This window comes from Bufo gargarizans, chromosome 4 (assembly GCF_014858855.1).
Source record: "Bufo gargarizans isolate SCDJY-AF-19 chromosome 4, ASM1485885v1, whole genome shotgun sequence".
NCBI classification, from domain to species: Eukaryota; Metazoa; Chordata; class Amphibia; order Anura; family Bufonidae; genus Bufo; species Bufo gargarizans.
In genome coordinates this window covers 103,827,032-103,849,413 of record NC_058083.1, presented here as the reverse complement: position 1 = coordinate 103,849,413, position 22,382 = coordinate 103,827,032, and the positions used below count along the sequence as shown (strand labels likewise).

Sequence of the window (22,382 nt, the reverse complement as noted above, 5' to 3'; positions counted from 1 at the left end):
GTAAAACTGAAACAAACAACCAAAAAAAGTCATATTTGGTATTGTTGCTTCCGTAACAACCTGATCTATAAAAATACCTCATGATCTAACCTGTCAGATGAACATTGTAAATAACAAAAAATAAAAATGGTGTATTTTTTGTTACCTTGCCTCACAAAAAGTGTAATATAGAGCAACCAAAAATAATATGTACCCTAAAATAGTACCAACAAAACTGCCACCCTATCCCATAGTTTTCAAAATGGGGTAAATTTTTGGGGAGCTTCTACTCTAGGACTCATAGGGTGCATCAGGGGGTCTTCAAATGGGACATGGCCCTCCAAAAACCATATGGCATTCCTTTCCTTCTGTGCACTGTCGTGTGCCCATACAGCAGTTTACGATCACAAATGGGGGGTTTCTGTAATCTACAGAATCAGGGTAATAAATATGAAAAATCGACCAAAAAAGTGAAATTCTGAAATTTCATCTCCATTTTCCTTCAATTCTTCAGTTTTTAATACCCTGAGGGGTGTAGTTTATAAAATGGGGTCATTTTAGGGTGGTTTCTATCATGTAAGCCTCACAAAGTGACTTCAGACCTGAACTGGTCCTTAAAAAGTGTGTTTTGAAAATTTTCGGAAAAATTTCAAGATTGTAAACTTGTAAACTTCTAAGCCTTTTAACGTCCCCAAAAAATAAAATGGCATTCACAAAATGATCCAGACATGAAGTAGACATATGGGGAATGTGAAGTAATAACTATTTTTGGAGGTATTACTGTCTATTATAAAAGTAGAGAAATTGAAATTTTTGGTAATTTTTTATTTATTTCTTTATAAATAAAAATGACATTTTTTGACTCAATTTTACCACTGTCATGAAGTACAATATGTGACGAGAAAACAATTTCAGTATGGTCTGGATAAGTAAAAGCATTTTAAAGTTATTACCACATAAAGTGACACATGTCAGATTTGCTAAAAATGGCCTGGTCCTGAAGGTAAAACCTAGCTTGGTCTTGAAGGGGTTAAACAAGGTGGACACTGTTCAAATAAATATCTATGTGCCCTACTCAGGGGATTGAAGCAAACTTCACTGTCTTCTATGGATCTCTTCAGCTTACAGAGCCTGCGCTGTGTTGCAGTTTCCCTATGACCTCCCTACAGTGTCTGTATAATGTCCCTTTGATCTCTCTATACTGTCCCTATCCCAGATTATACTATTAAAAGCCTTGTAAAACACTTTCCCTAGCATTTTCACGTCCCTCCCTATGCTCAGTTCACTGTAAAATTGCAGAGACCAGGCAGGATGAGGCTTTTTATAGGGCTGTGACATCACAGGGTTTGGCTTTCTGCTGATTGGCTGGCTGCATTATTGGTGATCCTTTGTTCCCGGGCTTCTTACTTTCACTTTGTAACATGTGTATCAGCCATTTTATAAAAAATCTAATTAGTTACCACGAAGCAAGAGGATTCGTTACAAATCAATTTTTTTCTGAAATTCACATTGAATTTTACTTCATTAACATCAATTTGCTCAACACTAGTGACAAGCTTAGTACATCCACATTTATAATGTCCTTAGCTGTCAATTGGCTATGGGCTTAGTTGTGCTTAACATATGGATTTAAAGTAGGCAAAATCTTACTGAAAATACAAGACACACCATATGAATCTCTTTAAAATAAGTATACTGTGCATAGTATGAAACAAGCACTATTTCATACCTTTTTCAACATATACATAGCTGGTAGAGACAAAAAGAACATTGTTTTGGCCTCCATTGGGTAAATGGAGTCGTATGGATACACTTAGCCTGTACACTGGGAGCTTTTCCAAACATACGTGATGACCAGAATCACAAATGTTCTAATTCTACAAATCCTAGACTAGACATCACATTCATTGACTAAAAGCTTATAAGCTTATAAGCTACTATGAGGTGAAGGAGCATTTTGAAATGTATATGCACACATGTAGAGGAGGAAGGCCAAAACACTTTAACAGGATCTTCTGTAAAAAAAAAAAAAAAAAAAAAAAAATAACTTGATGCACACAGCATTTTCTGTCCTACAGTGTCCTCCTGGCCTTCACATACAAGATGAACATCATTCCGTGTACTGAACTACCAGAGTGACATCTGGTCTAGGTTGAAATGTACACATCTGGTTCAAGGCCTCTTTTTGGCATTGGGAGTCTGGCTTTGCTTCTGTATAGTGACTTAAATTTTTCTCCTCTTCGGTTGTAGGATGCTTGGTGAAAGCAGCGTTGAATGTGGTGTTATCTGGTGGTTTACGTGTAGCCAAGCAAATCTTAATAGATCTTGAGGAAATTCTATTATTGGAGCTTTGGGGTTCACTACTGCAATTAAGAAGGGCAATAAAGCATCTGTAAAACTGAAGAAAGAAAATAGAATGAGTATTGTTTTACAGAATAGCCCACAACACAAACCATTTCATGCAACTAATTTTGTAAATTATGTAATTGATTGAATATTTGCACACAACTGGTTATATATTAGGATAATCTTGTCATCTGGTTTATCACTGGAGAAATCTCCCCTTCTAAAATGTAACCTTACTTTTTCCAGTGATAAGACTTCATTTGTAACAGTTAAAAATAAATGTATCCTATGAAGAGAATATTATAAGAAATCCCAAATTTCATTGTCCAAGTGGAAAGGTTTTTGCCCTGAAATATGCAAATCAGCTTTTATCAAGCTCTGCCTCTAATGCCACCAGATGTAAGACAGCTATCCTATAAGTCAATTTCAAACCTTTAAAACAGGCCTTGAGACATGAGTTGAATAATAACTAAGCCAAAACCTCATCTGCAAACAGGTGTTTTTGGGTGATTACCCTTCATCAGTGCAGAGCAAAGAATATTGGATTAACTTGGTGTATCCCCCAAATCCTGACTTATGCCTCTCACCCAGTTAAGCCAGTATTGTCTGCTCTGTACTCATGAGAAGCAGCCAACCCAAAACAACTGTCTACAGATTAGGTGCTGGTTTAGTTTTTATCCAAGTCATGTCTCAAGGCCTGTGTAAAAGGTCGTACATTGACTATAGCTACCTCACATCTGGTGATATTAGAGGCAAAGCTTGCTAAGATCTGATTTGCATACACTTTTCCCAGAATTCCAGAGGCATTGTTACGCATAATTTTGCTTCAGTTCCACTGAAACTATTTTGTGGGGTTCTAAAATGTGTCACATACAGTAATACAGAACTTCTTCAATTACCTTTCTCAGTGACACATTAGGTGGTCACCTGATAACAGTAATGGGCAGTTTGCAGTGTTCACCGATGAACACATGCGATCTGCCATCTTTATTTCCAAGCCCGGCGATGCAGAGGTATGTCCTTACCTGTGCCTGCACCGTGAGCCGCTCTGAAACACATGTGGTCACCGGGAGCAGGCAGTTCCAAGAATAGCCTGATAAACTGCCTGCTCCCGGTGACCGCATGTGTTTCAGAGCGACTCGCGGCGCAGGCACAGGTAAGGACTTACCTCTGCATCGCCGGGATTTGGAATAAAGATGGCAGATCGCATGTGTTCGTCGGCGAACACTGCGAACTCGCCATCACTACCTGATAACCCCAGGGCATATGTGTCTCCAAATGTTTAAACTAGTTCTCCATTTAAATGTATATCTAGAAAGATCTAAATATACATTTAAAGCTGTTTGCCGACAGTTATTCCTTTGAACAAACCTATAAACATATACACACGGCTCAGCTGAGAGTGAATGTGTTCTGAATAGAGAGTAAGGAGTACGCCACTGTCAGACAGCTCTGGTGGAGTTTTATTAAAAGGATCTGGCATGTTGAAATAAAAAAGCCCAATTTTTTCCCCTCAACATCTGCATTTAGGGGATAGTCGGGATACCCTCATACACATTACGTGTTTGGACAGTCCCATTGAAATTGGTGGGTTCAGCCAACTTTATTTAACCATGTTAAGATGGGGAATGGCATAGCTTGATAAGCTGCTCATCCTTGGCTCCTGTTGGCACACTAAGGGCCCCTTTACATAGGTGGATTATCAGGCCAATTATCAGGAATGAGTGCTCATTCCCGATAATAGCCTGCTCTAAATGGGCCACTAATAACCATACAAACAAGCAAAATATTGTTTATGAGGCCCATAAAATGATTTATGGGCCTGTAAATAGAGATGACGTGCCAACAAACAAGTAGTAGCAATCATTCATTCCCATACATAAAAAGAGATGATTGTTTCATGTAAATGCACGTAAGCAATCAAGCAATTATCAGGAACAAACAGTTTGTTCCCAATCATTGCACTATGCATTGACCATGTGGGTCCTAACAGTCAACCTCTTTGCAGATCTTATATGACAGCCTCTGGTAGTCCAGAATTTTAGTCAAAATGTACCTAGAATCCCTGTTTATTTAAATTTATACATCAAGTTAGATTTACCACAGGGCTAAAAATAGGCAAGGACGACGCTTTACCGGACTTTATTAGTGCAGTTTTCTGTCCTTTTCTCCTGCATTTAGTATAATTTTTCAAAAAATAATTTAGGTGGAAAGCCCCCACAAATAGTTTTAGATAAAATGTTTAATTTATTAGAAATATATTTAGATTCACACAGCTTGGCTTTAGAGAAGTTATCTTGTTTAATATATATTTCTATATAAAACATTATGTCAGACTACTGACAATCCTCCTAACCTGCTCTGATTTATGTTGACTATGCATTATCTACAGAAGACCCCCTACTGAGTAATGACTTTACAAATGAGAAAAAACACATTATCTCCACCATTTATAATGTAGAAGCCATTAGAAGGTTTGCAGAAAACGTAATTTGTATCAAAGGAATAGCTCAAGATGGAACATAGTCTGCTGTAAGGGTAATCTTAAATATAATCTAACAAGGTAATCAATCTAATCTAAGCAAAACATTGTCAGTGTTCATCCATTTTTATCTGCTGAAGCAGTGAGAAAAGTGACATATTTATAAATGCTATCATTCATATCAGGAAAAATATTACAGTCCTCTCAATGAGTAAGAAAAGAAATATGAACTATGCACTAAGGTATGTCTTTGGAGGATGCATGATTTTTAAAGATTACAACTCTGTGATAACTCTTACAGTAGCTTGATTAAATGGGTAATTCTATCACTGAAAACAATGAGAACTACGGTAAGTCCTAAGTACTAAGTACTAGGACCCCACCAGTTCTAAGAATAAAGGAGTCACAATGCTGGTTAAATGCTGCATCCCCTTCACAGTCATCGGCCTTCTGCTGTACAAAGAACTGCAACACAGTCCCATTTCAGTGAAGAAGGCCCTTCATTTTCTGAATTTTTGGGTGTCCTGGCAGTGGGACCAGACTTATTTTAAATTTATAGCATACCCTTGCTGGGGGGTACCTGTTTAAAGAGCACAGTATTGCATGTCAATCACACAAAGTCATTATTATCATTAATATGTAGAAATGAGCAAATTCCTGAAAATCATCCCTCTTTTGTGTTTAGGCCAATCTGCTCAAATAATATTTAAAGGCTATGTACATCTTCGGGGGCTTTTTTATTATTAGATTGCAAACATGGTGTGCTGTCCACATCTTTTGCAGCCCCATTGAAAATTAATGGGTCCGTACCCCTTCCGCAAAATTGCGGAACGGATTAGGACCCATTATGCGGATGTGTGAATGGACCCTTAGTTATGATCCGTGGTAGCAGAATCCATAACGGAATTCTTACATAACCCGAACCTTATATGCCAAACTTGAAACACAAGTTCGCTCATCCCTAGTTGCGACCACAGGGGTGAATAAAGTGTTATTCTTTTCACTTATTTTTTGTGAGTGCTGCCATTTTTTTAAATTCTTATATTGTCCAGGATTTGTTGCCAGATCCATTGGCCTGATGTGCTGCCATTGTTATATATTAGGGTTATTCCTGCAGTATATGGGTTCCTGGAGAACCGGGCCTACTTCTCTGTCGGCTACAGGCTCTATCGTAGGGATGGGCTGTACCTCAATGGGGAAGGGGCAGCTGTGTGGGGGAGAAGATGGCTAGAAGGTTGAGGAGTCAATAGGGACGGAGCGGCGGTCAGGCGGAACGTCGAAATAGCAGCAGGACGGATCCGACAGGGTGAAAATCCTGTCGGATCCGTCCTGCCGCTAGTGTGAAAGTACCCTTAAGCCCACAGTCCAAGAAGATATAAGTGAGGGACATTAACATGTGGTGTCACTGTGGGTAGAAATACATGGAGGCAAAAACAATAATAAAATACTAATAGGAGTTTATTATAAACCACCTAATATAGACGAGGCGGTAGATCATAGACGAGATAGACAAGATAGACGAGGCGGTAGATCATAATGAGGTCGTTATTATGGGGGACTTCAACTACCCAGATATAGACTGGGAAACTAAACCCTGTACATCTCATAAAGGAAACAGGTTCTTGGCAATAACCAAAGACAATTACCTTTCCCAACTGGTTCAGGACCAGACTAGAGGGTCGGCCATACTGGACTTAGTATTAACCAATAGACCTGACAGAACAACAGATGTGCAGGTCGGGGGACACCTGGGAAATAGTGACCATAAAGTAATAGAAACAAGGTAGAAACAAAAATACCAAACTTCAAAAAAGTAAAATTTAGCCAACTAAGAGAGGCCATAGGCCTAACTGGAACAAAGTCCTCAAAAATAAAAATACAGCCATAAAATTGGATATTTTTTAAAATCATCTTAAAATCTAATTGTGAGAGGTACATACCTTATGGTAATAAAGGATTAAGGAACAAGAAAAATAGAAATGTAAAGAAAGCAATAAATGACAAAAAGAAAGCATTTAAATCACTAAAACAGGAGGGGGCGAGGAAGCACTGAAAAACTATAAGAAAAAAATTGTAGAATGTAAACGTAAATTGCCCATTAAAAGTGCCCTGTCTGACCCAGGAAGAAATACAGCGGCGTCTTAAAAAGATTGAAATAGACGCCCCCATATCCTAAGAGAATTAAGTAATATCATAGCCAGACCATTATTAGGATTGGCGCATTGCAAATGTGGTGCCAATATTCAAAAAGGGTCCAAAAACAGAGCCTGGAAACTATAAGCCAGTAAGTCTAACAACTGTCGTGGGTAAACTATTTGAAGGTTTTCTAAGAGATGCTATCTTGGAGTACCTCAATGTAAATAAGCAAATAACGCCATATCAGCATGGCTTCATGAGGGATCGGTCATGTCAAACTAATTTAATCAGTTTCTATGAGGAGGTAAGTTCTAGACTTGACAGCGGCGAATCAATGGATGTTGTATATCTGGACTTCGCCAAAGCATTTGACACTTTACCGCATAAAAGGTTAGTATATAAAATGAGAATGCTTGGACTAGGAGAAAATGTCTGTATGTGGGTAAGTAACTGGCTCAGTGATAAAAAACTGAGGGTGGTTATTTAGGGTACACACTCAGATTGGGTCACTGTCACTAGTGGAGTACCTCAGGGGTCAGTATTGGGCCCTATTCTCTTCAATATATTTATTAATGATCTTGTAGAAGGCTTGCACAGTAAAATATCAATTTTTGCAGATGACACTAAACTGTGTAAAGTAATTGACAAGGAAGAAGACAGTATACTGCTACAGATGGATCTGGATAGATTGGAGGCTTGGCCAGAGAAGTGGAAGATGAGGTTTAACACTGACAAATGTAAGGTTATGCACATAAGAAGGAATAATGCAAGTCACCACTACATACTAAATCATAAAACACTGGGTGACGCCGACATGGAAAAGGACATAGGAATTTTGGTGAACAGCAAACTAAGCTGTAGAAACCAGTGTCAGGTAGCTGCTGCCAAGGCCAATAAGATAACGGGTTGCATCAAAATGGGCATAGATGCCGTGATGAGAACATAGTCCTGCCACTTTACAAATCACTAGTCAGACTACATATGGTGTACTGTGTACAGTTCTGGGCTCCTGTGAACAAGGCAAACATAGCAGAGCTAGAGAGGGTACAGAGAAGGGCAACTAAAGTACCGTAAAACCCAGAAAGATTATCAAAATTGAGGTTATTCACTTTAGAAAAAAGACAACTGAGATATGAGCGAATTTCAAAAAAATTCGATTCAGCCGGTTTGCCGAATTTTCCAAAAAGATTTGCTTCGATCCAAATTTATTTGCGGCAAATTGTGTTAAAAAGCTGCTATTTCCAAGGTGCAGAGAGCCTTTATAGGGGTATAGAACACTGTGCCTTGCAGTAACACGCATAGGGAGTCTGCTGTGGTAGTGAAATAATACTGTGAGTCTGTATCATATGCAGATGACAGGCGTCGTTCTTAGAATCACTGCACACTTCACTTATTTGGCCAGTCACAGGGCAAAAATCACCAAAATAACTCAAGTATGAACTCATCCTTATTGGTTGATGTTAGCGTCAAGAAGAAGCGCACTCCTTTTACACTGTCGTCAGCTGATTCCACATAGATGTAAACAGAACCAGTTCTATTAAACGCTAATTCAAGTAGAGCGCCCCGATAAAGTGGAGAGGGTGTCAGAAGCAAGTTTGTGTTGACGTCACTGATTAATTTGCCCTTCCTCTGATCCGTCAGACCAATAACCCACAAAAAACAGATCCTGTCTGTGGAGCATACACATTCACTTGGTCAGCATTTGCTTAATAATCCATCAGTATTGCTAATGCCAAAAAAGAAAGAGCAGGAGTGGATCTAAAACAGAGAAGGCACGTGAATGGAATATTTGCATGTCTTCTGTGTTTTGTACCTTCTCCTTCTTTTGGCTACCAAATCTCAAGCCGATTTTAATGGGACCATACAGACCTTACAGCTGCTACACAGACATGATCCGTTGTGCATCTAATTTTTCCTTCCTTCTGACAGATAAGAAGAAGGGTAAAACAAATGATGATGTCAGCCAGGCAGAAAGGCAAAATAGTGGCCCAGTCATGAAGTGAGGAGGGTGGGAACAGCATGAGGAGACCACAGAGGTGCCCAATGACAGGGTCTGGAGGTTGCAGCAGCATCAGGAGGCCACATGGTGGCACAAAGACAGAGTCTGGAGGTGGCAGCAGCATGAGGAGGCCACAGAGTGGCACAATGACAGAGTCTGGAGGTGGTGCAGCAGCAGCATCAGGAGGAGGCCACAGAGTAGCACAATGACCAAGTGTGGAGGTGGCGGTAGCATCAGGAGGCCACAGGGTGGCAAGGTGACATAGTGTGGAGGTGGCGGCAGCGTCAGGAGGCCACAGAGTGGCAAGGTGACCTAGAGTAGAGGTGCCAGCAGCATGGTGAGGCCACAGCATGGGGAGACCGCAGAGTAGCACAACAACGAGAGATTGTGGAGGTGGCAGCAGCATGAGGAGGCCTCAGAGTGGTCGCTTCGTCTATTCATTTATAGGAAATATGGGACAGAACAGAAGGTTAAAATTTCTCAACTTTGTAAAGTGTTGCTTAAAATGCGATTTTATAATACACGTTCTCAGGCACAAAAAGCTTGTAAAATTGATTGTCCGTGAATTTTGCTCGAAGATTGGAATAATATATTGGCAAATTTAAGTTTACTTTCTTATAATTTTAATCAAGTTTTAGTAATTTTAATAATGAAAATGAAGTGTTGCCTAAGGCAGGAGAGAATCCACCCGTCTTCAGTTTATTCGACAACGTGGTTACGATGAAGAAAGCAATCCAAAAAACAATTTCTCTCCATCTGGAGACGAATCCTGTCAAGATTGATGCAAGTGTGTTTTCGGCTGTTCATCGACTCAGATACTTCTGGGGGAACCTGCATGTCATGAACAGGCCTCTAGTAGCTATAGACAATGAGAAGACAAAGCGTCAAGATAGCTTTGAGCCCGGAAGAGTCGCGAAGTTCATCAAGATACGTCACTACAGATTTTACCAGATATAACCGCAGTGCTGAAAGCTGAATAAATTTTGTTTTTCAGCCAAAATACTTCAATAAAGATTTTACCGTGCATAACCACAGCTCTGACTACTGAATACATTTTGTTTTTCAACCAAAATACTTCAATAAATATTTTACTGCATATAACCGCAGCACTGACCACTGGAATTGCATTAATGCAGCTTAAAAATTCAATTTTGTGAAAAGGTTCAATATTCTAGGCTCAAAGCACGCAGCTACTATGGGGCCCTTGGGGGAAGGGGACCCGCATTGGAGGATAGACCCCGCCCACTAATTACACTTGTATGACTACCTGAGAATGTAAGAGGTGGAGATGGAACTTTGGTGATGTCATCAACCATGTGACCAGTGCAGGAAGCCAAGGAATAGCAGAGCAGCAGAAGTCTAAAGGAGCTTTGGTGATGTCATCATGTGATCGCCGCATCCGTGACAACCTGCTCTATAAAAATCCCTGACGAAGGATAACGATTGTTTGAAATGCGTTGAAACTTTTTTTGATACTCCTAGATACCGTTACCTAGTTCAGTGACATCACATAGCACTTGGATTTTAGCGCAAGCTACCTAGTCTAACATCGAGTGGTGCCACCGGATGGGGCAAGCTTATTTTTAACAAATCACATAGGGCTCCCTATCCCACTCTAATATACAAGTAGCATCAAATAAAAGAGGACCGGTACTTGCAGAAAAGTGACAGCAAAGTTCAAACAGGTACATATATACATATTTGGATTGATGCTGTGAATGCACATTTACCTCTGCTTATGGTATTGTAGGAAGTGTGGGGTATTATCGCACGGAACCATAATATTGATATTAGTTTTCCTGCATTTTGCAGCAGTGGTGGTACTACTGTGATACCGCAGTGTCAGTGATAGATCATAGAGGATAAAAGCGCCAGTGTAATATAGTTCTTAAGTATGGTGTTTCAGTTGTCGCAATACACTATGGCAGCTATAACCTTGACAGTAAAGACATTAATTCACAATTAAGAAATATACCAAAATTATGGTGGGACAGAAAGGAACATATCCAAAAAGTACAAATGTTCTTTGGGTCATATAAGAGGCAAATGTATGTGGTAATGCAAATAGCCACAGTGCATGAACGCTGTCAGGGAACAATTCATATGTGGTAATACAGACAGCCACATTGTGTGTGCACTTAGTGAATTGAGCAGGAAACTGCCAAGTAGTGTTGCGCAGACTTATAATAAACAGTGTGGCTGCCTGATCGCCAATTTGTGATAAGTCCTAACTGTCCTGTGGATGGTGACAGATGGGCGTGAGTCTGTTCCATTTAACACAATGTGGTAATAACATCCATAAATATACAGATAAATAAAGCACCCACTCAGTCCTCCCAGCAATTCCAAGACTATAAGTGACATATTGCCAGTCCCTGATAGTTTTAATTGTTGATCTGTCGTCTGTAGGTTTAATTTTAAAGGTACAATTAAAGAATGAGTTTTATATACATTAAACTTTTTTTTTGGGACCCCTAAAGGGATTTTTTGGCCTGGATGACCTTTTGTATAATAATTGAATTTTTATCCCGAGTGCTCCAACCTAGGGCTCATTTTGTTGTTTATTTAGCCCTATAAATAGCTTCAGCCATCTTGGATTCTGCCATTTTCCAGTGTACTTAGAGCAGGGAGAGATGTCAGCAGGAACTAGGGACAGTGCTAGAAAAAACTTCATTGTGCTAACAAAACGATTTATAAGTGCAGGGAAAGGATAGGGAGGAATCATTCCACAGCATTTATGCTCAACAGGGTTCAGTAGGGGAGGTTACAGCCTGGGTAATAGGAACAATCCTATTACACCTTGCTGCACTGACTGGGCACTCAAATTGCTATTATATAGCTCTATAATTCCAGCTAACCGTTTTTGTTATTGGGGTGTTACAGCCATTAACAGGGTTTATTACAAGGAAACATTTCTATGTCTTATTTGCCCTTGTGCAGAGCAATTATATGTTCTAAAGCATTTTTTGGCTTGTATTAGTGGGGAAAAAAGGGCTGATTAGCCGTTTTGTGGTGAAATGCTAAAATGACAGCACTTTTTTTCACGTATTAGTGGCAAAACAAAAATATATTTGCCATTCAGCTGTGCAGGGTTATGTTCTAAAGCCTTTTGTGGCATGTATTAGTGGCAAAAAATATATATTTGCCATTCAGCGGTGCAGTTATATGTTTTAAAGCCTTTTGTGGCATGTATAAGTGGCAAAAAAATATATATTTGCCGTTCAGCGGTGCAGTTATATGTTCTAATGCCCTTTTTGTCATGTTATAGTAGCAAAATAAAAATATATTTGCCGTTCAGCGGTGCAGTTATATGTTCTAAAGCCTTTTGTGGTGTGTATTTGTGGCAAAAGAAAAATATATTTACCGCTCGGCAGTGCAGTTATATGTTCCAAAGCCTTTTGTGGCGTGAATAAGTGGAAAAATAAAAATATATTTTCCATTTAGTGGTGCAATTATATGTTCTAAAGCCTTTTGTGGCATGTATGAGTGGCAAAATAAAAATATATTTGCTGTTCAGTGGTGCAGTTATATGTTCTAAAGCCTTTTGTGGTGTGTATTAGGCTACTTTCACACTAGCGTTGTTTTAATCCGGCGTTCAATTCCAACACCGGAACTGCCCGCCGGATCCGGAAAAACTGAACTGAACAGTGTTCAGGCTTTTTGGCCGGAGGTAAATATACTGCATGCTACGTTTTTCTGAAAAGCCTGATCAGTCAAAAAGACTGAACTTAAGACATCCTGATGCATCCTGAAGGACTGACTCTCCATTCAGAATGCATTAGGATAAAACTGATCAGTTCTTTTCCGGATTTGAGCCCCTAGGACGGAACTCAATGCTGGAAAAGAAAAACGCTAGTGTGAAAGTACCCTTAGTTGCAAAGGAAAAATGTATTTGCCGTTCAGCAGTTCTAAAGCCCTTTTTTGTCTGTATTAGTGTGGAAAAAAAGGGCTTACTAGCGGTTGTGTGGTGAAGTGAAAAAATTACAGACTTTGTCAGGCAAAGAAGTGCCAGGCCCTGCACAGGGAAGTCGCAGAGGCCTAAATGTTTCTGACACAGGCAGAGGTCTCAACAGAGTAAGGGGCCATGGCAACAGGGATCACTTAGAGAGGCCTGAGCTCACAGTGTCAGCTAGCGGTTGTGTTTTGACCAGCAACCCTGCGGTTTTTGAATGGTTGACTCGATCTTTGACTTCATCGCAAGTGACATCAGACACCCTCAGCCAAGAGTCCGTGGGTTCTTCAGACAGAACCCTTAGTTTGGCATGGCCCGGGAGCAGGCCCTGTGCCCTCACCTGTCCTCAACATCAACATGCCTCTGTCCTTTTCTGTTCACTCAGCAAGAGAAGTATTGTATGCTGTGGGCTCAGCTCCACTATACAGTGAGGACGAGCTACTAGAAGACAGTCAGCAGCTCCTAGCAAGCCAAGATGTGGAGGAGACATCCGCTGCTTCGTCCACTAAGCTAGCAAGTAGTGATGAGAAGAGTGGCATGGGAGCTGGTGTTGTGTTAGACTCCTGACACAAAGATATTTGAGGAGGACATCAGTGACGTGCAAACAGTACTAGATGATGATGTAGCGGATCACACTTTGGAGCCTGGTGATGAAGGGGCTTCATCATCATCATCATCAGTACTGTCTGCACGTTACTGAGGCAGCAGCAGAGCCAGCAAGTCACTAGCACGGTAGGGAGTCAGCAGGGTGGCAGCAGTGGGAGGTCGGGAGCCAAATGTGCCCGGGGTAGATCACCTGCTTTGCAGGAGCCTACCTGCCCGGGAAGTAGCGGTGCACGGGTTCACAGAGGCAGCAGCTATTCGATGGTGTGGCAGTTTTTTTGTTAAGCTGTCAGAGGTGAACATGGCCATATGTAGAATCTGTGGGCAGAAGGTGAAGCGTGGCCAGAGTGTCAATGTTGGCTCTACTATCTATTAACATTTGGTCATTTGACCATGATACGTCTAATATTTAGATTTTTGGGGATGGCACAGAAATTGATTTTGAAAACGTCACAAAAAGCCTAAATAATAATGACATTGGACTTACATTTAAAGCTGAAGAGCAAAGATAGAGCCTCAACTTTCTGGATTTGAAAATTTCTCTGAGATCAGATGGCGGTGTCTCAACGGAAGTGCATAAAAAATCTACTGCGACCAACACCTTCCTACATTGGCAAAGCTTTCTTCAGCTTTCGAAAAGGAAAGCAGTCTACTCTGCAGCATATTTCTAGCAAGATCTACTTAATCGAGCGTATAGGAGAGCTAAGAACTTAGAGAGGAATAGTTTTTTTCCAGGGAAAGGACATAAAAGAAATGTATGATGTGCAGCATCAAACAGTATTTTTAAGTATTATTGGCATGTTCTACGAACAGATGGGGATCTAAGGGAAGTCAATCCCACCATCACCTATAAAAGGGGAAACAAATCTAAAAGAGATAATTGTACACAGCCATTTCCAAACACAACAAATAAGAACACAAACATGGCTCACAGTAAAAGGGTCCTTGTGTTAGCTGTACCTTCTGTAACTACATGTCCCCAAAAAAGCAGTTCATGAACCCAGCTGATGGGAAAAATTACATCATTAAAGACTATATAAATTGCAAAACTACAGGAGTAGTGTATGCTATTCAATGTGAATGCCCAAAACTGTACACAGGGAAGACAATTCAAGAACTGAAGAGACGTATATTGAAACATCTATGTAATCTAAATACAAATGAAGAGACCCCACTTTCTAAACATATAAAAAAAAATATCATAGGGGTAATCCACCAGGACTTAAAATATGGGGAATTCAAAAAAATAAAGTAGGCCCCAGACAGGATGATATTGATAAATAATTGCAACAACAGGAAACAGAGTGGATTTACCGCCTTAAATCCCTGTCAGCAATGGGAATAAATGAATGCTTTACATATGCCTCATTTCTCTAATAGCCTTTTTGTAAATTATAAAATGTCAATTCCAGTACAGTCTTGAAAAGGAAAAAAGAGGCTGAAAGAACCACAATGTTAGGCGCCAGTCAAAGGGAAAGGAGACAATACCTATATTTGTAAGGAATATATATTTTTTTCAACACGTGCGGATCAGTGATAGAAAGTCGCACTAGAAATCTAGAGATATTGAGACCAGCTGAATTGTGTTCATAACAGCAAGTGAGGTAAATAGCAGAATCACACCCGGAATACTCAGATCTAGTACATAACCTAGAAGGTGCAGATATAAACTGGTATTACCAGATTTTGGACCCCTGGGGGCCTATACATATAGGTAAAACAATATAATTATAGGTAAAACAATATAATTAATAGGTTTTTTAAATGCTTAGTAAAAACAATAATGGTATTTTCCACTCAATTCACAGGGAGGAAATTTTGAGGGATAAAACTCAAGACCCCCAAAAAAGTTTCCTCCCAATCCTGGATCGCTTCAATGGTCTTAGGAAGAGGCAGCAGTTCCAGATTCGATACTTCTTGCGAAATTCCTTTTATTCATTTATAAAACAACAGGAACAAAAAAGAGCTCTACGCGTTTCGGGGCATAGAATAGGTCCCCTTCATCAGGAGCAGCATATGTGTTGAACTTGTTCACACCATTGACCACATCCGGCTGCCTATCAAACACCTAACCTTACTCTTTGACCTACTTCATCCTACTTTTACCTCCTTTGGCGCCCTGCACCTAATTATATAGACTCCTTGGACTTTGATCCAAGTAAGTCTTGTGATTAATCCTCTACATCTTTTTTTCTCTTATACCAATTCCAGTACAGATCATACTAACAAAAATATTGTAAATATATCATGATGAATTAATGATCATCTCAGGGATAACTGTGGAAACATTTATTTTAGAAATAAGGGACCAGTTTAAATGCAAACAAACTAAAAAAGCTTAAGTAGTAAAGCAATAAAGTAGAAGAATAAAATAAGGTACTGCTAACTTAAATCTAAGGAAGTAAAGGAAGCTAGAGAGGTAGGCTGATTAAACAAATATGGTGTTGCACACTGGAATAATAGTAAAGTTAGTCATATATAAATAAAATATGATACATAATAGATAGATATACAGGTTACAAATAAAATAAAATAATAATGGCTATTAAATTTAGCGTATATATAGCTATGAGTATTATTCTAACCCATTAGAAAATAACCAAAAAATAAAAATGTCTGTTCTTAATACTATATATATATATATATATATATATATATATATATATATTTGTGTGAGGCGCTTACGGTAGTACAGTGAAGAACCCTAGGAAAGCAGGGAATAAGCGTAGTCGGTTGTGGTGTGCCGAAACCGAGGATGAGGTAGGCCTGAGAAAGAAGAGGGCCCACCCAAGGATAGAGATATGGAAGAAATGAGTTGTAAATGAGTGGAGTGGTGGGAGGGTCAAAGCTCAGACCTCGAATGGTGCAGGAGCCAGGTAAAGGGGGTGCCCTAAATAGGCTGGAGGCGGACCTCAGCCCCTCCCACAAATCCAGGCAAACTGCCTTCACACTTGTGTGAGGCGCTTACGGTAGTACAGTGAAGAACCCTAGGAAAGCAGGGAATAAGCGTAGTCGGTTGTGGTGTGCCGAAACCGAGGATGAGGTAGGCCTGAGAAAGAAGAGGGCAAAAATGAAATAACCAGTTATTGTGGTCAAATACATGAATAGCTCAACCCGACATGTTTTGGAAAGTATCTCTTAATTCTTGTGTTGGATTGGGAATGTATCGCAAGTAAGCGGATGACTTCCAGCGCCCCAATTCCTGATGACATGAGTAGGGGCGTTGGCACTGGAGGCCGTGGACGCGGCTCCAAAGCGAAAGGAGTGCCCTGAGTAGTTGGCTGCGTTGAGGCCCAGTTGTGTGAGGGATGACCTGACATGGGTCATGAAGGTAGTGGTGGTGAGTACCGAACCATGTGGTGAAGTAGCGGTTGAGAGGGTAGAAACTTGTGACGTTGTCTGTTAGCATCCAGAACCCTGACTGGACACCATCTGTTGTGCGTGGGGTGATATGAAATGTTGACGGGTAAGTGCCGACTACTCTTGGAGTGAGGTAAGGTCAGGACGTAATGATCCATGTGTTTTGCCAAGTGGGAGACAGGAAGACAAGGTGTGGCTTGGGTCGTGTAGGTTGTAGTGAATTTCCCGGGCCTCAGGAACCGTAGAAGGCCAAGTAACTTGCTGTTTTGAGGATGGAGTTGGTATCTGCTTCAGAAGGCTTGGCGTCTAGTAATCCGGATAATGCCTTGAAAATATGATTGTTAACGGGTAGCCTCTGGGCTGGACGTGCGGGTTCCGCTTTCTAAATACCTCTGAGTGTGGTTTTGATTTGGTGAGAGGCCATGAAACTGATGTTATTAGGGTGTAAGATTAGCATGTGGTGTAGGATGTCGGTGAGATAGAGTATGATGGCGTTGTATGACATTTGAGTTTAAGGTGGCAAAAGAAGCAAACCCCAGAAGAGAAGCCATGACAAAAGGGGGGCGTGATGTTATGTTCCAGGAGGAATCTGACGACCTAAAAATAAAATCAGAGAGAATGATAACGTGAGAGACTCTAATGGCGCAAGCCACGCGTGCGAGTCACCACAAGATAATTGTATTGCAAGCCACAGATGACCGAGCCACGCGAGCGGGTCTGAAGGAAGAAAGACATGGAACCTACTGGTTGCGGGACCACGCAGCTGGCCTCGACTGGCGGAGTTGTGTGTGTAGAATTTGAATGGGGAAGCGATACGTGAGAGACTCTAATGGCGGAGCCATGCGTGAGAGACTCTAATGCGGAACCATGTGTGTGAAAATGGCACGGAGAAGCCATGCGTGAGACTTGAGGCGGAGCCATGCGTGAGACTCTAAAGGCGGAGCCATATGTGTAAAATCCACCCGGAGAAGCCATGCGTGAGACTCTAATGGCGGGGTCGTGTGTGTGAAATTAATACGGAGAAGCCATGCGTGAGAGACTCTAATGGCGGAGCCATGCGTGAGAGACTCTAATGGCGGGGCCATATGTGTAACCCTAGAACGGAGAAGCCATGCGTGAGAGGCTCTAATGGCAGGGTCGTGCGTGAGAGATTCTACTGGCGAAGTCATGTGTGTGACACTAACGGAGAAGCCATGCGTGAGACTAATGGCAGAGTCGTATGTGTGAAACTAACACTGCAAAGTAATGCGTGAGAGACTCTAATGGCGGAGTTATGTGTGTGACACTGAAACGGAGAAGCCATGTGTGAGAGATTCTACTGGCAAAGTCATGCGTGACACTAACGGAGAAGCCATGCGTGAGACTAATGGCGGAGTCCTGTGTGTAACACTAAAACGGGGAAGCCATGCGTGAGCGACTCTAATGGCGGAGTCATATGAGAGAGACTCTAATGGCGGAGTTATGAGTGTAAACTAACCGGCGAAGTAATGCGTGAGAGTCTGTAATGACGGAGTAATGTGTGTAACCTAAACGGCGAAGTAATGAGTGAGGGACTCTAATGGCGGAGTTATGTGAAACACTAAACCGGAGAAGCCATGTGTGAGAGACTCTAATGGCGGAGTTGTGTGTGAAACACTAAAAGGAGAAAGCCATGCGTGAGAGACTCTAATGGCGGAGCCATGTGTGAGACTCAAATAGCGGAGTCGTATGTATACAACTGAACGGAGCAACCATGCGTGCGAGACTAATAGTGGGGTCGTGGGTGCGTACTAACCGGAGAAGACACGCGTGGGAGACCAATGGCGGAGTTCGGTGTGTAAAACTAAAACGGAGAAGCCCTGCGTGGGAGATTAATGGCAGATGAAATTATTATTATCTATATATATATATATTTTTTCTTTTTCCTTTTTTTTTTTTTTTTTTTCCCCTTATGCGACCCCAATAACTCGCATAACCATGACCATCTCCGACAATGAACTTGAGACACTACCCCGTCTACAACCGTATGGTACCCCTAATGGACAACACGAAGAACGGTCACCGGGCCCCCGAAGCCAAGGGACTGAACGGGGTGACCACACGGTGATAAGTAGTTAAACATGAGCCAGACCTGATGGAAAATGCATGGACAGTAGTGGTCCGAACCACGTGCGCAACCGAAACATTGATCAACCGCGAACCGTGAAATTGAACTGATGGAGAAAACAAGAGCCAGAGGCATTGCAGCTCGCTAAGAGAAGACCCTTGTCGTGACCCACGAATAACCAACTTGTGAACATGGTAGGAACACACTCTCATAGGCCTAGAAATGAAAAGAAATGCAGCTTTAGTGGAAGCAGGGGAAACGCATGACGTAAAACAAGTGGGCGAAATGCCGCACTGGATGTGAGTGGTGCCTCACTCCTATGGCCTAGAAATGAAAAGAATGCAAATCGTAAGAGCAGGTGTGCGTACCTGGTGGTAAGAAAATCTCAGACGAGTGTGGACTGCGGTGCGAACGGACACATGACCTTGATGGGATCATGAAAAACGTGAGTGTGAAAACAAGTGCCTGCTTGCGCGTGTGACTGGTTGGATCGAGACGTGAGAAATGAGGCTTGGCATGTGGGCTGGAATGACCGTCATGGACGTGTGACCGCCTGGTCTACGTAGGCGCCATACCTTTTTTTTTTTTTTTTTTTTTTTTCTTTTGTTTATATATTTATTTATTTTTTATTATTATTATTTTTTTTTTTTTTTTATTTATTTATTTATTTATTTATTTTTTTGGACCATGGAGCACGAGGGTGATGTGGCGGGTTTTAGACTAGGTTACCGTACCTGGTAGCAAGAAAAGATTCACTGGACACACGTGCCGCGCAAATGTGTTTAAGCTTGACCGCCTAAAAAGGGGGTTTAGACAGAAAGTAGTATGCCGAGAGTGGACTGTGGTATGAACGTCGGCATGACCTGAGAGGATCATGACGTCAGCAGCAGTGGTGCCACGGCTGTGCGGATGGCGTGCAAAATGAGGCCCGTGACGTGGGGAATTTGTTGCGGAACGTGTAATCAGCAGACCGTATGTTTTTTTTTTTTTTTTTTTTTCATATGGCGGGGTTTTTTTTTTTTTTTTTTCTCTTTTCCTATGGCGGGTTTTTTTTTTTTTTTTTTTTTTTTTTTCCTTTCCCATGTGGCGGTTTTATTATTTTTTTTTTTATGGCGGGTTTCTTGGTGATTGTGTGATGCGTTTTGAATGGTGTGGATTTTTATTGTGGTGGATTTGTTTATACATTGATGTTGGCATGGCGGGTGTGTTCCCTGATGCAGCTCTTGTGATGATGACTTGCGCCCCCCCTGAATGCGCTGCCTGATGGAGGGGAGCGGTAGCTGGATCTGTGGTGCTGGTGCAGGGGTCATGACGTGAGCAGCAGTGGTGCGAAATGAGCCCCCGTGACGTGGAGGAAGGTGTGATTCGCCGACCGTGTTTTTTTTTTTTTTTGGCAGGACTATATGGCGGGTTTCTCTTCTATGACACTGAGGGAACATTTTTTTTTTTTTTTTTTTTTGGAACTACATGGCGGGTTTCCTCCCTATGACACTATGGAGCTTGAATTGCCTAATTTTTATTTCTCCTTTTTCGGGGTACGCGGGTGATGTGGCGGGTTTTATAATGAAGGGGACTGTGGCCTGGTGTGGTGGGGGGTGTAGGTGTGACGGGGAACAGTCTGAGCCCCTCCTGGGTTGCGCCGCCTGTGGGAGGGGGGCAGTGGCTGCAGCCTGGGGCAGAGTATTGTGGTTGGACAGGGGCCGAGCCGACCTGTGCGCCCCCCTCCCCACACACCAGCCGCATCAGCGGACGGCCGTCGGGATACCGTGCACGCGCCGACGCCGCCGCGCATGCGCAGTACCCCGGCCGCGCGTGCGCAGACCAGGGACCGGGACGCGGGCGGCCGCCATCGGCAGCGCGGCAGGAGAAGCAGCGGGACGGGCCGGTGCAGCGGTGGGGAGAACGAGGAAGTCCGCAGCAGCAGCGCTGAATGTGGAGGGGGAGAATGTGTGGTGTTGCTGGAACGAGCCAACCATGTGGCGGGTGTGAGTGCGGGCATGCCGCTGACCTGAACCGGGGGTTTGTGGGGGGGGGCACATGTGTGGGAGGTTGCCGTGGTGATGGAGGGAAACTGAAATGGTCGCAGCCCCGGGAACGATAACCCGTGTGTGTGGAGCGGCCGGGATGAGGCGAGCATCTGGTGAAAGTGAGGGTGCGGGCATGCCGCTGAGCTGGACGAGGGGTGTGAGGGGAGGGCGGCGGAATGTGTGTGAGAGAGACGTTGGTGAGGAGGGGAAACGGCGTTGGTGGCCGCCATGGGAAACCTGGTACACGTGCTGGCAGTGCTTGGAGTGGGGATGCGGTGTGGTACGCGTGCATGCATGACCGGAAATCGTGGCAGACATGAACCGTGACATGGGTGAAATGAAAATGGTGAAATGAATTGAGCTAGTACAGGGGGCAACCGTGAGGCCCTGTGCTGTACCGCAGACATGAATTGATAGTGACTTGTAACAAGAATTTGTGACATGAGTGCAAAGTTTGGTGAAATGAAATGAGCCGGTGCAGGGGGCAACCGTGAGGCCCCGTGCTGCACCGCAGACATGAATGTTTGTGACTTGTAACGAGAATTTGTGACATGAGTGCAAAGTTTGGTGAAATGAAACGAGCCGGTACAGGGGGCAGCCGTGAGGCCCCAGCTGTACCGTACGGATGACTCATAGTATACCGGGCAAACGCGACCCACAGTGAACCGAGTGACGCAGAACTTCCAAGACTCAGCAACTCTCCAGTAACTCCACAAGCGACTTCCTCCCTCAAAGCTCAGACCTCGAATGGTGCAGGAGCCAGGTAAAGGGGGTGCCCTAAATAGGCTGGAGGCGGACCTCAGCCCCTCCCACAAATCCAGGCAAACTGCCTTCACACATATATATATGGATTTGGTGTATTCTGATATTAGATGTGAATTTATTTCCATTATTATCTAGTTGAATCATGGTAATAATTTATTTTTATTTGTTCATAAAGATGTATCAAATTATGCTGTCAATCTGGAGGTTAAAAGCTTGGAATGATAATGATAAGATCAATATATAAAAGGCAATAATGGCAACCTGTACTATCCAAGATTCAGACCTAATAGGAAGGTAAAACAGCCCGTCTAATACACTGTCCCGCCACATGCGTACTGTCAGCGAGAGAGAAAGGAACATTTTCTAAGTTTGCGCGCATGCGCGAACCTTCCCCTACGGATTAAAAGGCGGGGGAGATATCAGTGTGACACGGCGAGCGGAAGGTACATGGAGTAGAGGTTAGCCAATCTTGGATGGTATAAGGTTTGCTTATGAAGACAAGGAGAGTAATATACACACCACCATAGGGGGAATCAACATGACATCATATACCTACCTAATAAAAGATGGTCCCCACCCACAACATACAGACCTGCATATTTCCCCTGAAGACACCGGTTATCCGGCGAAACATGTTGGGAAGCAGG

General features: G+C 42.4%; 1 protein-coding gene across 1 annotated transcript in view; it reads right to left on the bottom strand.

Moving 5' to 3' along the window:
- Positions 1-2,089: 2,089 nt before the first annotated feature.
- The window catches only part of LOC122935251 (vertebrate ancient opsin-like), a 319,017-nt gene continuing 298,724 nt past the window's right edge, over positions 2,090-22,382 (bottom strand). The window contains exon 4 of the mRNA XM_044291013.1: positions 2,090-2,377. Coding sequence (XP_044146948.1) covers positions 2,090-2,377 — 288 coding nt within the window. The remainder of the gene's footprint in view (positions 2,378-22,382) is intronic.